This window comes from Melozone crissalis, unplaced genomic scaffold (genome assembly GCF_028551555.1).
Source record: "Melozone crissalis strain CALT ecotype California unplaced genomic scaffold, PUWL_Pcris_2 ptg000018l_1, whole genome shotgun sequence".
Lineage (NCBI taxonomy): Eukaryota > Metazoa > Chordata > Aves > Passeriformes > Passerellidae > Melozone > Melozone crissalis.
In genome coordinates, this window is record NW_026535796.1 from 11,522,010 (window position 1) to 11,538,247 (window position 16,238).

A 16,238-nucleotide genomic window follows, 5' to 3' on the forward strand; every position below is an offset into this window, starting at 1 on the left:
GAGGGAAGCAAGTGAAGTACACTTCAGCAATGCAGATCTGGCCGTTTAGTTCTACAGTTAATTCAGACCTGTACCTATTCAAAATGTCAACAAGTCTAAAACTTTTGTCCATTTCCCAAAAGTTTCAGGCAGTTTCAAGTGTGCCAAACATCAACTAGCAGCAGAAAATGACAGCTTCCTTCCCTCTTCATCACATATATTTGCTACAAGGTTATGAGTAAGTGTGTCCTAGCCCTGATTCAAATTGGTCCAACCTTTTGAGTCGTGGGGATCACATGCCTGTGTTCACACCACACACTTCCCCACACCACTGGGATCACAGCTACAGCTGTGAATGTACAAGTAGGGGATGTAAGGAGGCTTGAAGAGCAGATCATGACCAAGATTCCAAAGCACCTCCAATCTCAGCCCTTTCTTCAACAGAAACATCTCACAGTATTTAAATATTCCCCTACATTTGCATGTCCAAAAGCCTGTGTCATCCTAGGATTGTTAATCCTCGCTTTACTACTCCTTTGGGGAATTTACAGCAGGCCCTATAAAAGGTGACTAAGTAACTCAAGGAAACAAGTGCCTTAGGATAGTTTAAGAGCAAAGTATAAAGGAATTCCTTGCCACGTACAAATGAATCTAGATTTTGCAATTTCTAGACTTAGACTCAAAAAAAATAAACTGAAGTTAGGACTTCTGAAACCAACTCTTGCATAAGATGCAGAAAATAGGTTTGTATTCATCTGCCTCTAACAACAGCCACAAGAGAACAGACACAGAGCAGCCACAGCACACTGTACAAACAGAAATGTTAAGCCCACTACAGAAGCAACTACTTCAGTTTGCCTTGTCCTTTTAACAAAATACCTACAGACCCCACATATTCACTTCAAATGCATTTTTCCATTCTACTACAGTGTTTTGTAAAGGCTGCTGCTCAAAAGATTTAAGGGCAGGGTGCCTTGGTAGGCACTCCACAGGACAAAAAACAACCCACAGTTTCAGAGCTCAATCATTTACAATTCCCGTTCTGAAACAAACTGTAGTTGCTATCTGTATGCACCATGATTTCCAGATAAAGCAGAAGATCATGTCCACAGTTTTAATTTGACCTAGAAATTCCAATTAACTTCTAGAATGACAAAGCTAGAGAACACAGTACAGTTCCCTCCATTTATAAAGATGCATCTGCTGGAATCACAAAGTCTAACCAGTTTTCACTAATATATTATGCAACATGAGTTTTGTTCTAATTTAACTTGTCAATCTAAAGAAAGCTGGTTTTAAAGCAGTAACAGTATTTATTGTATAAATGAGCAGCAAGTCGTACAATCTAAGACCTGAAGTGTCTTCCTTTATAGATTTCAGATTTGTCTTAATTGGATTATTTGTCCTGAGCACACAGCAGAGATACTCAAATGTTTGCTTCTAGGGCACTTGCCAGCATGAGGAGTTCATTACTACACTGAAGCAAATCTTTGCTCTGGGGTCCCACTCTCTGAGAACAGGGGCCCCAGTAACATACCCCAAAAGGGTGCAAATGTTTATGTAAATAAACAACACCCAATTTTCAATTTTGTAAGGTATTTCTTTTTAAAGACTTTAGAACACTTCCCCTATTTTCAGCCATACATCTGCTTCTGATGAAAAATTTAATCTCCTAAAGCTATGAGTTTATTTTCCCTTTTACCATGGGAACAACACATCTCATTACGACATAACTACAGAGTGTGGAGATTTTGTACTTCATTTACATTAACAGGGCAGAGAATATAGAGCTCAGTCTGGGACATCGCTAACCTGAGTTTTTAAATTTAGAAACTAGGTCTTTACTCTGTATCTTTAACCTATGTTTGTAAGGGAAGCGAACTGCAATATTTACTTTGAATTATTAGCAATTGTTTTTCTAACCTCAGCAAGTGTGGTAATATTCATAATTTTAAAATGTTAAAAATAGGGTGATGAAAGAGAAACATATTTGCTAGATTTTCTTACCCCAAGATGAAATCAAGGCCATCTTTTACTTTTTTAAAACCACCAAAACCTCCTGGCAAACCTTTCAAGCAGCATTATTTACCTGCTACACTCACAGATTATCAGTTACTGCTAGGAATTGGGTTCTTTGTGTCCTAAGCAAGCAACAGAGCATTAAGCAAAGCCTGACTAAAATACTTCAGGAATTTGTGAAGTCAGCACCTTTCGTAGAAATAGTCTGCAGGCTCAGCAACACAAACATGGAAATCCCACCCCCATGCACACAGCTGTAGCAGTGAGATGACAGGAACACCCAGACTCATATCTGAAGGTTTATCATATCACTTAGCATATGAACAAAAGTCTTTTTCAAATAATTTCTTCAGACTGTTCTATTTTGAAGGCAGTATATGATCTCATCCAGACTATGACCAAATATCAACAGCATAGTAGTTAGCAGGTGATAAAAAGTTTAACTCATATATTGGAGTTCTCGTTGAACAATTAAGTTTTCATCTTATTACTAATTAAAGTCTATGCAAGCCTGAAATTGTAGTTTTAAAGAACAGCACTAGCACACCAAGTGTTAAATGTCACTGAGGGCAATCACACAATGCTGAGGACAAATGACAAGTTAAAACCAGGCTGAAGTATCTAACCCCAAATTTCCTCAACTCCAGCAGTTTATATTGTATGGTAACCTTATTCAAACACAATTAACTGCTTATATTAGAGGATGACAAAGCAAAACAAAACCTCACAGTGGAAGGCAGCTTCCATTATAAAGGACAAAAGAAAATAGAAGTATCATAAAACAAGAACAAATTTCTAGCTAGATCTTCTGTCCCACTAAGTGTGGAAGGGCACTGTTAAAATGTGTTTGATTAACTGAAGTTTTCATCACATTACTCTGACTTGCCAGCACTCACTGAATAATTTCTATATGCATCTTTTATTTTTACCATCACTAGAAACACTCAAGTAGTCCTTAGGACAGTAAAAACAAGATGATGACAGCTGAAGGAGTGCTATGCTGCAGGAATAAAGGCTTACATTTCAGAGCTAGCAAAGGAAATTGCTCTGCCACACTTTCAGGCTCTTACCCAGCCCCAGTATCATGAAATTATCAGAGCTGTACACTAACAAAATGTTCTGTAACCACACATTCAGCTGGGAGAGGCTTTAATAAAGGTCATGTCATGTATACAGACTGCTGGGTAGGACAGTATTTAAGCCAGAGCACAAGAAGATTATGTTCCATGAGTTCAGGCCGTATCCTTCTCACTTTCACTTATTCAGACTTTTACCATTTTAACAGACTACCATTAAATATCTGCAAGTCAGTAAGCTTTGGTTGCTGTTTTACAACAAAGACATGTAGTGTTTGTAGCCTTACAGCCCCACTGTACGAGTGCTGCTCATCATCTCCAAGATGGGCACTGAGCACACAGGTACCCAGCCACCACACAGTCCAAGGTGCTTATGGGTGATTACTTCTTATCTGGCAGTTTGTCAGGCTTCAGACTCCATCATGCTGCCTACTGCCTTCATTAGAGAAGGTAAATTTAGTCTGCAGAGCAGTATTATCTTTAATTACCATCTTGTTTAACAAAGATAGAGTAGGGAACATCGTAAGTCACGCAGCTCATCAAAGAGCCAACTAGTATTCTTGTATTTCCCAGTAATCCAAGCTACAGTCAGCACTTCAGTACTGCACAAATACACCTCCTTTCCTCTGTTCAGAGCTCTGCATTACAACCTAAAGAATGAGAAAACAGAGGTTACAGAAAAGGAATTTGTTGAGTCCATTCATTTGAAAAAAACCTGACATATCTTAACAGTAGCCTGGCAGCAGGGCTGCAAGCTTAAGGAAGTGCTTCAAGGTTAGAATTAGTGGGCAGCTTTGGCTTACTCAGAGTGACCTGCTCCATCAGGATTAACTTGTTGCTATACTAACTGCAGACTGTTAAAGGTAAGTTTGAGGCATACAACCCACCTGTGCTAACCAGAACTGCTACTAGTTCTTAACTTTCATACAAACCACTTGATACACTTCGGACCAAGCCTATACATTTATTTCCCAAAGGAAGAGAGAAACATTTTTTCTATAAGCAGCTACACAAATACTGAGCAGAGTAGACTTCTGCAGGCAAGGCCTTGAAACACAGGCACACTGTCAACATCTGAAGCAACAAATAAATAAATCACTTCACAAAACTTTAGTTGTTCCCAGTATTCATCTGGCTCCAATCTGCTTTAGGCCAGCAGTCAGTGTAATTAAGCCCAGCCAATAACTTGTTTTGAATTTACACACAGGTGAGAACTGATACACTCTTAGCCTTACCTGCCCTATGGCCATCTGACAATTTATGATTACAGATGCACAGCTATAGGTCAGCTGGCATGAACTATAAAGCAGAGGATAGGAGCTCTTTTTGCACATGGAAAAAGCCTGCCACACTTCTGTCATGCTTCTTGAAGGCCAGCAGTAGTGTAAGTGACTTTTTGTGGCACTGTCATAGGTCTAATATAACATGAACTCTGTTCACATTCAATTATCAAACAGGCCTTGAAGAGAGGACAAGTATACTTCTCTGTTTAGGAGAGAGAATACAAATATTACCAAGGTTAAGAGCAGGAACTTCTCTGAATTCCTTAATGGCTAGGAAAACTTACTTAGGAAAAACACTTAAGTTCTCACACAAATGATAAATTCTCAATTTCAAAGGTGATGTTAGACATTTTCCCTGAGAGCTGTGAGTCAGTGTTTTCTAAACATAAGAATGTTTCTGGTTATGTTTTCCTTAGCCTCTACATTTGGAGCATCTAAGCTGATGGGCTACTTTGGTGGGAGAGACAGCACTGCCAAACTGCTACCCAGCTTCCCTTGAACAAACATTGATAGTTTGAGAGTCAGTTGGATTCAAGGCTGTGCTTCTTAAGAGACAGCTACAGACAGTTCCTAAAAACTGCTCTCATCCTGGCACACACATTCCTGCCACTACCTTGTATTGCTGCAGGTCAGTTTGGGAGCCTAACAACAAAAAAGCAAGATGGCAAAGTCTAGGCTAAGGCTACATCATGCCAGCTTTACCACAAGTGACAGTGACAGCAGAAGACATGACCAGGTATAGAACAAGTTCACCCATTCACTGTCTAAACACACTTCAGTTGGCATAAAGCAATCAAATGACCCACTTGCCTTTTCTACTGCTAAAACAGCCTGCAAGCATGATGCAAAGACTAAACTGCATTGTTGAACCCTGCTGTCAGGGAACAGAGAAAGAAACTGGTTGAAAGACAGGGAAAACAAATAATAGTGTCTCCACTGTAAAAATGGTAGAGATAGAGGAAAATATGCATGTAAAGGTAATCAGTGCCTCCATTTTTGCCTCTGTGAGAGAGCTTTTTTACTTGCTCATATCAGTAAATTAAACCATTACTTTTACCTGCCAGCAGGACAGATACTCCTATTACAGCTCTAGAGGATAGATTAGCCATTTGCTATGCAGATCATGATCTTCATGAAGTAAACCACCAAATCCATCCTCCAGCTCTCCCTAATCTCTCAGCTGGCTCTTCAGCACAGCAGGGAAGAGGGCAAAAGAAAGGCAGACAGGTTGCACAGCAATACATTAGAGTGGTCTGCTTGCCCATCCTCACATTGTCTACATAAATTCCTTCATTTGGTTAAACTCTCTAGGCTACTACAATAGAGGTGCAAGCTCCACCTCCGTCTGAGTCTGAAGGAGCTTGCTGGTGCAATTGTTTACAAACTCACTGCACAACTAATCCAGAGAGACTACAATAAAATACTGGACACCTTTAAAAAAAAAAGTTAGTATAGCTTCACTTTTGCTCACAAATGAACCTGTTCAAGTCTGCAGAACAAGAAGCTTTTTGTTTACTGACGTGCTAACATCCTGTTATGAATAGAAACAGGAGTGCATGCTGTCCTTCCACAAGATCTGTTTGATCAGAAGAAGTGCCTGTCATGCTGAAGATCACAAATGGCACAAAGACAGTTTAGGAGCGTTGTGTCTTGGGACATCCTGCTGTGATTAGATATCTAAAGACAGGGACCAGTGACCTACAGATATTTTAGAACTTTATGTAGAGGGCATTTCTAATATTCTGCACAGTAAGGGAACTACTATCCACAGAACTGACTTCTTCCTCCACTGTGGCACTAGAGATTTGCCCCTGTAACAACACTTCTCAGGAAACAGAAGGGAGTCACAGGCTTTACTGTAATCCACTAATCCATTAACTCCTTGTCCTCATAAGAGAAGAGAAATAAGAGCACAAAAGCAGCTTTTCAATCCAGATGTAATAAACTGCAACAATTTAATACAAGTTTAATGATTTTGGATGCTTACCATTGCTTTTTTTTCCTAACTAAGCACCACAAGTTATGAGAAAATTTGAGAAGTAACCAGGTAACAGGGTCTAGCTTAAGACCAGAGCTTTCCCTAGAATAACTGAAAGTGTATTGGAAGTTCATATCCAAGTGACTTTGTGACATACAGAACATCTATCTGTCAGCTCAGGTGGCAAAACAACATTGACTCCTATCAAAAGAGAAGCTTTAGGCCAAGACGATATGCAAACAGTAGGTGCAGGGTCAGGCTTGTACAAAAGGAGTTCTTCCTCCTTCCTTGACTGAGCAGCATCCAAGCAGTCATTTCCTTGACCAGTCTTTTCACAGCATAGAGCTACACTCCCTTCAACAAGATAAGGCAGTATTAGCACTGATTTACTGCAAGTCACTGTGGACTCTCTTCTACCTCCTTAGCTCATGTTCAAAAAGAAGAACAGTTTGAGGCCTACCCTAGTTTAGCTATCACTTCTAAACTACTGCTTCAGGGACCCTAAAATACTTTTGAGCTCATTAACTATTGCAGATATGTAATAATCTCTGCAATAGTCCTTAGCTTCCTCTTATCAGTCCTGATGGGCAGTCTTTATACAAAGGATTTCAAATTAAGCAATCCAGGGTACCTAATAGAGAGGTTGGATGTCACATGAAAGATTCTAACTCTTTACTATCTCTCCTCCATTACTCTCCTCTAAGCCAAACATGCACAAATTAAACAAACATTAAAAAAAACCACTAACAAAAAAATCCCAGCCCCTCAGAGCTCTTTGAAATGACCAGGAGCAAGCCAAGACAGAGAAGCCATGGGAAGAGCATCAGTTTTGCTTTAGAGATCCTCCTCAGACTAATCTCATGCTAATTGTGTTTTCCTTAAAGCACTCTCCTGCAATAGTAGCAAGTGATGCAAGACTTAGTGCTTATTATAGCACATCCTTAGGGCTGTTGGTTCAGGCCAGAAACCGACCATATTAGATGCACTGCCACAGCCTTGAAGAAGCGACAGGAGAGCAAACCAACATGCTTTGCTTCCAATTTCTTCAAAAGGTAAGTAATCTAAGAATACATGTAAAAAAAGTCTCTGACTGTCTAGAGAAGTGTTTCAAGTCCTGCTTTAACACTACATGCAATGCAAACAAGAACCCACACCTCAGAGGAGCAATGCAGTAGCTTTAGCCTATACAGTGACAGCTTATTACTGACATATAATTACTTACAGATAACGAAATCCAGCTGTATGTGCTCAACTCACTCTATGTGAAGTTTGTTTCACTGGGTGGCTGTTCCCACAGAGAAAAATAACTCTATACATACCCATGTATTCATTTAATCCATGTACATGCCCCTCCTACCTACACCTGCAATGCACTTCATAACCTACCATCCATTCAAACAGGTGATCATCATATGATGAATTTAATGAACCATCTTTTTTCAATCCCCACTTGCTGATCTGTAACATGATGCACCAGTCCCAATGCAGTGAAGCAAAGACACATTTTGGGAGGTTCAGCTTCAGGACACTATCCCTTGTCCAGTACAATGAAAATTTAATGCATTAAGTCCTATGAGAAGAGATGGACCTTTGTTTATTATATTTGTTGGATTTTATTTAAGAAAAAAATTTGGCCTGAGGAAAAAGAAACAGTAACTTGGAAGAAAACATACAAAGAAACATTTGAAGAACAAACTCAGGAATCCTTCCTCTGCCTGTGCAACTTCTGGGGCAAAACTGAAAAGTTAAGACAGTTACCTAGCAAGGGAAACTAAGAACTGTCTTGTCCTCCAAACCTGTGACAAAAGCAGCTTTTGCCTCTGTGTAGACACATCTCATCAACCTAAGAGGAACTGGCTTCCCAATTTTAATGTGGAGCAGAGGGTTACCAGTAATACACTTACTACTGTAATACAAACTATTTCTACATTACAGGCTGCAAATGAAAGGAGAAAAGCAAGCTTTCCTGGTTTTCAGGGTGAATAGCAGAGAGCACTGTTGCTGCAGTAGAATAGGTTGAGTGACAAATGACTTAAAAGTATTTCATTGTGAGATAAGCATAAAGCTGTACTCAAAAAAAATGAAAACAGACTCCTGATGCTCTATGTGTCAGCTAAAACAGCTGGAGAATTTATAAAGCACCATCTCACATAAGCAAATTGCTTCAGCAGCTCTGCAGTACATACACAAGAAAAGACTTAACATACTATTTAAGAATAAATATTTCTTGCAGGAGTCCATATGCTTGTAACACATGCAGATCTTGTTAGGTTTTAGTTCATGAGGCACATAATCCATGCAGTGATAAGGACTCCTCCTGACCTGAACTCCTAAGTTTGGATAGCACTTCACCAAACCACAGGGTTCAGAACTTTCAGCTCCACTCCACCACAATCTTTTGTACAGCATAGCCACACCTGACTATTTTCTCAGTCACACCAAGCAAGCACTCATTAACTGGGCCATCCTAATCAAGTACTGCAGTTTGGCTTTCAACCTGTAGTTTTCTTGTCTCTTCTCTGCTGTCTATGAAAGATAAGCTAAAAACCTACTTACTGTAGTAATTCATATATGTTACAAAACAATCCAAATGAACAAGTCTCTAGAAAAGTTCATGCATCTACTGGCAAAGCGACAGATATGTAAAAGGGTTATTTCCTAAAAAACATTTTTATCTGCCATCTGCACTAGGACCTCCATATGCAAAATGCAGAGCCTACAATAAGAAGCTGCCCTGAAACAAAATTCTGGAGAGCTATAAGGAACTGAAGGATAATTCATTTTCTTGCATTACCATACTTCAAAAATTCACTTGATCTTTGTATGAATAAAGAACATTTCATTTTGAAAGAAGACAATATGACAGCTTCAGAGAGACTAGAGCAAAGTCAAAGTGCTAAGAAGCCTCTCTTAGCCTTGAAATATTTTACAATTGCTGCTGCAAGTAGTATTCCAACTGCTTTTAATGAAAAACATCACAGACTTTTGAGAAATCAGTGTACTTTAAAATAGTCTGCTCTAAAAAATACATCTGACATAGAAGTATTTAAGACAAAAACCAAGAAGTTTAATAGATAAATCATGTGCCAAAAATATGTCTAAACAACACAGAAGTGACAACCAAGCTTTTTAGTATTAAAGACAGGCTGGTAGTGCGAGCTGCTTGTTCACAATCAGCTACAGTTGTAAACACTGAAAACTGCTATCAAGTGAGACTTATGTAAAGCCTGTAGCAGACTGGTATAAAGATAGGCAAGACAGGCATCACTCCCAAATCAGCAATATATCCAACCTGTATGAGAATCCTGCATTATTTAATGCTGCAGACATTGTAGATACAATATTCAAAAAATAAATCTTGATGTAAGGAGATCAAGCATTTCCAAAGGTAAACAGTCAAAATTTACAGAAGTACCCCCCAGAAGTTTAGGTTCCTTGAATTATTTGAAATCACATGCTGTGCATCCCTCTGAGCACAGCCAGCACACAACTGCACTTTCCTTTTTCAGCAACATCCACAATGTAGAATCCTTATCTGTGCAAACACCCCCCCCCATACACACCACGTTTCACCATTACATATCATCTGGAAAGGCTACTGGCAAACTAAAACTGCCAAGCCTTTGTGGCAGTATTCAAAACAGATACAGGAGTTCAGCAAAGCCAAAATTTGGGTTGAAATTAAGAATGCCAGCAGAACTTTCTGTGTTACTGCAACTATCAGATATTTAGTCCAATTGTAAGGCTAGAAATAGAGGTCATGAGCTGCACATGGTTTAGCTCCCCTCCCTTCCCAGAAAAGGAAGACTTGCTTTCTTTCCTTAGTCAAAAGATGCTGTTCACCTTCACAGCTGCTACTTTTTGTTCCTGACAACATCTAGCTCCTCCCTGAAGAAGCAAAGAGGGAGCTTTAGCCAACAGCAGTACCTGCAGAGCCCAGAGTCTCCAGAGAGTACTTCTGTGAATACTCCAGGAAGCACTTTTGTGAATCTTACTCTGTGTACGCTAGCCCAGGGTTAGCTGGCAGCACTCAGAGCTCCACTAAAGGGAAGGCTCAAATGCCATTCACAGCTACTTGGAAGCTTCATACATCACCTACTAGTGGGAATACCAGCTCTTCTGCAGTTGTTTAGAAGATGCTGCTACTTTTTTCATTATGAAGACAAAAAAGATACCCAAGTAATTACAGCTCCCAAACATCTGTCTGGACAGAGACAAAACATGAGAGATATACCAGTATTTGTGTAAAGAGTCAAAGTTAACATTCTATTTGTATCACCAGTAGGTTACATCTTTGTGTCTCCTGAAGATAACTAGAGCATGAGAGGTTTGTTGTCCCATATGGACGAAGGTAGCTTCAGCTTTGATCCCACACAGCTTCGTGGGGAAATAAGTACCTAATTTGTTATATCCTATCACATTAAATTTGGTTATTTCACATCCCTGAACACATGTTACAAACCTAAGAGCCCAAATGCTTCTCTTGAATTTACTTCTAGTAAATTCCGCTAAAAACAAGCATGGACAAATTTAACCAACTGCAAGACATTAAACACTAATGAATCAAGTCCTACTGTTTCTAGCTAAATCAATGAAAACAATGATTAAAAAATCACTGTGAATTGTATTGGGTAGATAGAACAGCTTAACAAGTCTTAATTGCTATGACACCAAGTGGAACTATGTTACACACGAAGCTTGCACAGAACACCAGGACACTGAAAATGCTCACTAAATAGCAAGGCCAACTAGAAAAAGCACAAGAGCACTTGTGTAACCTGGAACTGCTACACTACACATTTTATAGGTCTTCTTCTTCTACAAACAGAGTGAAGCCTAAAGCAACCTAAGGACCAGCAACTCTGTTTTGAAAAAGAAAAACCCCCTCATTCAAACAGCTTCTGCTCTAAGGAAGATTATCAACCTTGAATTTGTTCACGTCTCGATGTCCAAATCACCTGATTATAAAGACGCTGCATTTAAATGGTCTCATTTTACCTGTATAATTTCTTTGCCAGGTTTTTTTTATTAGAAATCATCAGTTTGAAGTTTTTCAAGCCAGTGTGACTAAATAATCCCAATGCAAGCCCAGTCAGAACAACATAATTCACATTAAAAAATTCCCAAACCCAGTTTATACCTTTAGAGAGAAGACCTTAATACCATTCCTCCACTGCTTTTAAAATAGCCTCAAGTGATCTACAGAGACACACAGGTGGACAAAATAGAGCTGTTTCATCACACCAACCACAGCGACCTTAGCCCTTCCCCAGGCAATTCCTGCCACATCATACACTTAGATCTCTAACTCTGATTAATATTAAACTATTGTATGCAGTTCTCGGACAAAAGGAAGACTGAGCACTGAGGTGTGCCCCCACACATGCCCCTCAACCCCCACACCAAGCAGCAGCAGATCTGTACTCCTCCTCTCCCACTGCACACTCACGGACACGCTCCCCCACATCTCTCGGGGGGGGGCGGGGGGCAACTCCTCACACCCCCCTCCATCCCATTTTAAATTACAGTGATCCCAAGCGCCGATTTCCACTAAAGCAGAATCTTCAAGCCAATTTAAGCCAAGCCTAGGCATACGCACTGAGGGCCCTGCTCTCAGGCGCCTACAGAGGCCTGTTTTCCATCAGTGACGTGATGAACCGAGAGCCGCTCAGGGATCTGGAAGGAGCCCAGGACGCCTCTCCCTGCCCCGCCGCACACCCACCCGCGCCCCGGCACCGCTCCGGCGCATCGCGAACAACGGCGGTACCGACCCCCGGCACCCCCTCGGCCGGGGCGGCCACCGCGACACTCAAGGACGGGCGAGGGGGGTGACAGGGGCGGTGAAGGGGGAGGGAAACACCCCAACCCACCCACCCAAAACGCACAAACCCACGGGCAAATGCTTTATGCTGCCCCCCCTCCCCGCCGCGCCGCCCCCCCGAGCGCGTCGCCATTTCGTGAGACAGGAGCGCTCCGAGCTGCCCGCTGCGGGGATCACGGGCAAGAGGGGAGCACTGGGAAGGGGATCGAGGGGTGAAGCCCCGGCCCCACGGAGCACCAGCCCATGGCGACGGCCGGCGCGGCCCAGCCCAGGCCCCGGCTCCGGCGCCACTCACAGTTGCGGATATCGGAGATGAAGACCGCCAGGCCTCGCATGCCATCGCCCTTCGATACCGCAGGCATCGTGGCGCACGATCACGGCCGCCCTGGGACGCGACACACCGAACCCCCGCAGCCGCCGCCCGCTCTCCCCGCGGGCTGCTTCAGGCCGCTCCGCCGCCGCCGCCTCCGCAGCGCGCAGGCGCCGCCGGGGCTCCCGCGCCCCCGCAGCCGCCGGGCGGGCGCTGCTCGGGCGCCACCTGCCGTGCGGAGGCGGGAGCGCCGCGGGTGCGCCGGGCCCCCTGCGCCTCCCGGTGCCGCAGCCGCGGCGGGCGCGGTCACTGCCCGGCCCCCGGGATGTGCCCCGAGGTGTGCCCCCGCTCCCGGGCATCCCCCGTGCGACCCTGCGGCCCGAAAGGACTGGCTAGCTGGAGGCTGGGCCCCAGGGATCGGCCGTGCCGCTGCTGGGATGCAATTTCCAGTCACCGCCCGTGAGGGCAAACGGGCCCGGACCGAGGTGAGGGGCGGCAGGGCAGCGTCAGCCGCTGTGTCCGTGGGTGAATTCACTGCACGCTCCCTGCTCAGAAACAGCATAATCCCTTCCCTTCCATCGTGACCCTAATGGCCGAGAAGTTTGATGATTTTTGAAGGTGAAATACCGGGCTTCTCAGGCACCTCAGAGGATGGAACTGCTGAGGGAGAAGGAGAGGGACGGCCGATCAAGATACCGGAAAATTTCACTTCTTCACTTAAGCTTTGAGCAGGCTATTGATCTGCAATCTTAATTTTCAAATGTGAAGAGCAAGGTACAGACTCTCAGTGGTATAGACCGTAACAACATGCTTTCCACAGGGTGGACTGCAGGAGGCTGTGCCTTGGTCCTCCTCAAAAGGGACCCCAAAACAGTGGACTGGATCTCCTGCACGTACCCTGCACAGTCCCTGTGAGCACTGACAAGGCCGGAGGCTGCTGTGTGCAGCTCCATCCTTAGGCACATCCCCCTTGTGAGCCTGCCATCGGCTCTGTGAGTGGCACGGTTGCTCTGTGTTCATGTAGAGATTCCCACTGCCTGACTCCCTGGGCATGCAGGCATACACATCCAGCGCCACATGTTCCTCCTGATGGCTGTAAACATGCAGAGTGACACAGTCCCACACCACATCTACTCCCGAGACTGAAAACATTTCAAAGTTAAACTGTCTTAAACATGCCAAAGAGGTGGGACTGTGCAGAGGATTTAATATCTTCAGCTGAAAATAGGTTCAAATGTTCTCAAAGCTGGCCTAGACTGCCTAGCCACAAGTGTGCTGGGGGCTTCAGTCATGATGCAAGGGATTAGTATGCTTAGTGGAGAATAATGACTTGTAGAATCATGGGATTCTACTTATGGCCACTGGAGATCAATCAGTCATTTCGCCTCTATTTCAGCATACTTCAAGCCATTTCATCTGGGTTTTTTGTTTTGTTTTTTTTTTTACACCAGTGAATGTAGCCCAATATCTAGCTTTTAGCTACAGTCTATCTTCCAGAAAGGCACTGAGTCTTGCTCTGATATAATCAAATTCACTGTTGCCCTGGATAGTTTGCTCCCATGGTCAATTCTCCTTGTCTAGGCCTTGCATCTTTAGATTCATCAAGCTCCAGTACCTTTAATTTCATGATACATTTTTCTCTCATAAAGATCTACACACTTGATGCCATCTGTATGACAGTGGCTGCATCCCTCAAGGGTCTATTCTGGGTGTTTTCAGGATACATGGTTACATGAGTACTTTTAGTTGTGCAAGTCTCTATGGAAAGGCAGGATGACAGCATGTGGTAGTCACGCAATTATCCCTTTGTCCCTGGATCCATTTTGTAGACCAAGTGCAACTACAGGCAGTCGTGCCCAATTAGTCTATTATTCAACTCAGATTATTTGTAGGCTTTCACAAAGACCACTTTCCTTTTTCACAGCTTTACAAATAGATTTTGGTGCTTAATAATAATTTCCATGCACCTTTGAAGATGAAAACTTCCCATGTCACCAAATGAGGCTTTTTCTGTGATCAGAAAAAAAAGAAATCTTTTTTGAGCTAGCCAAAATGTTGAGCTATTTTCTACTCCTAAGAGCACAGTGACACCTAAAGGCTCAGTCTGTCAGTCCTGTCTGGCTGTATTCCTGTCAATACTGCAAGTCATGCAGGTATCCAACTGCCTTTGCAGCAGTGGCTTAAATAGTGCCAGCAGAATAGTTGTGGCAGTACAAGCTAAGCATGAGCTGCAAATTCTTCTTGAGAACTGGGAAAATATCCAAGTGGTTAACGCATGTGGATGACTCCAGTTTTGCTGCATACAGCTAAATGTTTCCTTTGAAGGGGCTCAGTGTGCAGTACACATACCCTGATTATTTTATGTCAACCTCCTTTGACTGGCTTTTGAGGCTTCACTATATTCACCCTGTTCTCTTTTTGCCTCAATAAAGGCTTGCAATCAGGACAAATGTGTAGGCATATCTATCCTTTTAAATTTTATGTGAATAATAGGTATCTAGAGGAAGGAGAGTCTGTAATGGTCTCTAGATGCATCCTGGCTGAAAGAAACATTGTAATATGATCCCAGCTGTTACTAAGCACAGAGCTTGCACCAGGCACAACCCTTTGCAAACACACTGAGTTGGTAATTCTGTACAATTTTGGTTTGAGCCTAACATCTATAAAACACCAGGCTGCCCAAAAAAAACCATAAGTGGTATCCATCCCAAGATGTCATGATTATCTAAGACATTTATAATTATTGTAAAATTAGCATTAAAGGGGAGATGGTACCAAGAAATATTTTCCTATTACATAAAACATTTGGCATCACATTTGTTTGCCAACAAATCCACAATGTTTGTCCCCCCCTTCCCATTTTATATGGGAGTTACGTTGAATTTTTTTTAAGAATTTCATTGCACTTTGGTACAAAGGCTTTAATAATTGCACTGACCTTCATAAAACTATCACCATTCATCTGAGTGTTTTCAGCTGGTGAGGATCCAGTTGTGGAAACTACAAAAAAGGAATTGTTCCTTTCCCTTTGTTACTTCTCTCACATTTGTCTCACCAGTTATTGTTTTCTTCTGCTCCTTATGATCATTCCAGCCATTACTGGAACCAAAACAAACTCAGGACTAAACAGAATCCGTGGTTCCACCACACACACACAACCGTGTTTCTGTACTTGACATTGAACATTCATTATCCCTTAACACAGAGCACAATGCTTTCTGCCATGCCAGAGTATCAGATGGGCTGCTTTCAACACTAGAAAACACAAAGTTAGGCTGCATGAAACTCTAAATTTACAGAAATTTGCGATGGATCTGGGCATAGAAGACCATGCATCTGCTTCACTGACAAGACTTTTGTTCAGAGGAAAAATATTTCCATTTTTCTTTTCAGTGCTGAAGAATGCTCATGAAGATCTTCATTACACAAGAGGGAATGAAAGAAGAGGGCAGTTCAGCAGAATAAGGCAACCTTCCAGTTCAGCTTCTAGCAAGTTGCACCAAACTGTAACCAAGAGAGAAAGCAGGCCACAGGAAGGCTTCTGTGGGAAGTGCACTGCTAGGATATGCTGGCCTTGCCTCTACATCATGATATAACACATCCATTTTTTTACCAAGTCTTTTGATAGGGTATTTAGTCCCTGTAAGCAGCCTGTGAAATAACAGGGTTATACTAAAACTTCTGCTGTAGTAAATAGCGGTAACACAAGCCATGCTGCATGCAAAAACACAAATTGTAGAAGGTCAAAGCAGAAGAAAATAAAAAACTCAAT

General features: G+C 42.5%; 1 protein-coding gene across 4 annotated transcripts in view; it reads right to left on the minus strand.

The window, feature by feature from the left end:
- Window positions 1-12,631, minus strand: part of AP2A2 (adaptor related protein complex 2 subunit alpha 2) — a 44,797-nt gene extending 32,166 nt beyond the window's left edge. For all 4 annotated transcript variants that reach the window (XM_054276477.1, XM_054276475.1, XM_054276476.1 and 1 more), the window contains exon 1: window positions 12,452-12,631. In XM_054276477.1, the coding sequence (XP_054132452.1) occupies window positions 12,452-12,518 (67 nt within the window). In that variant the 5' untranslated portion in view covers window positions 12,519-12,631. The remainder of the gene's footprint in view (window positions 1-12,451) is intronic.
- Window positions 12,632-16,238: the final 3,607 nt, after the last annotated feature.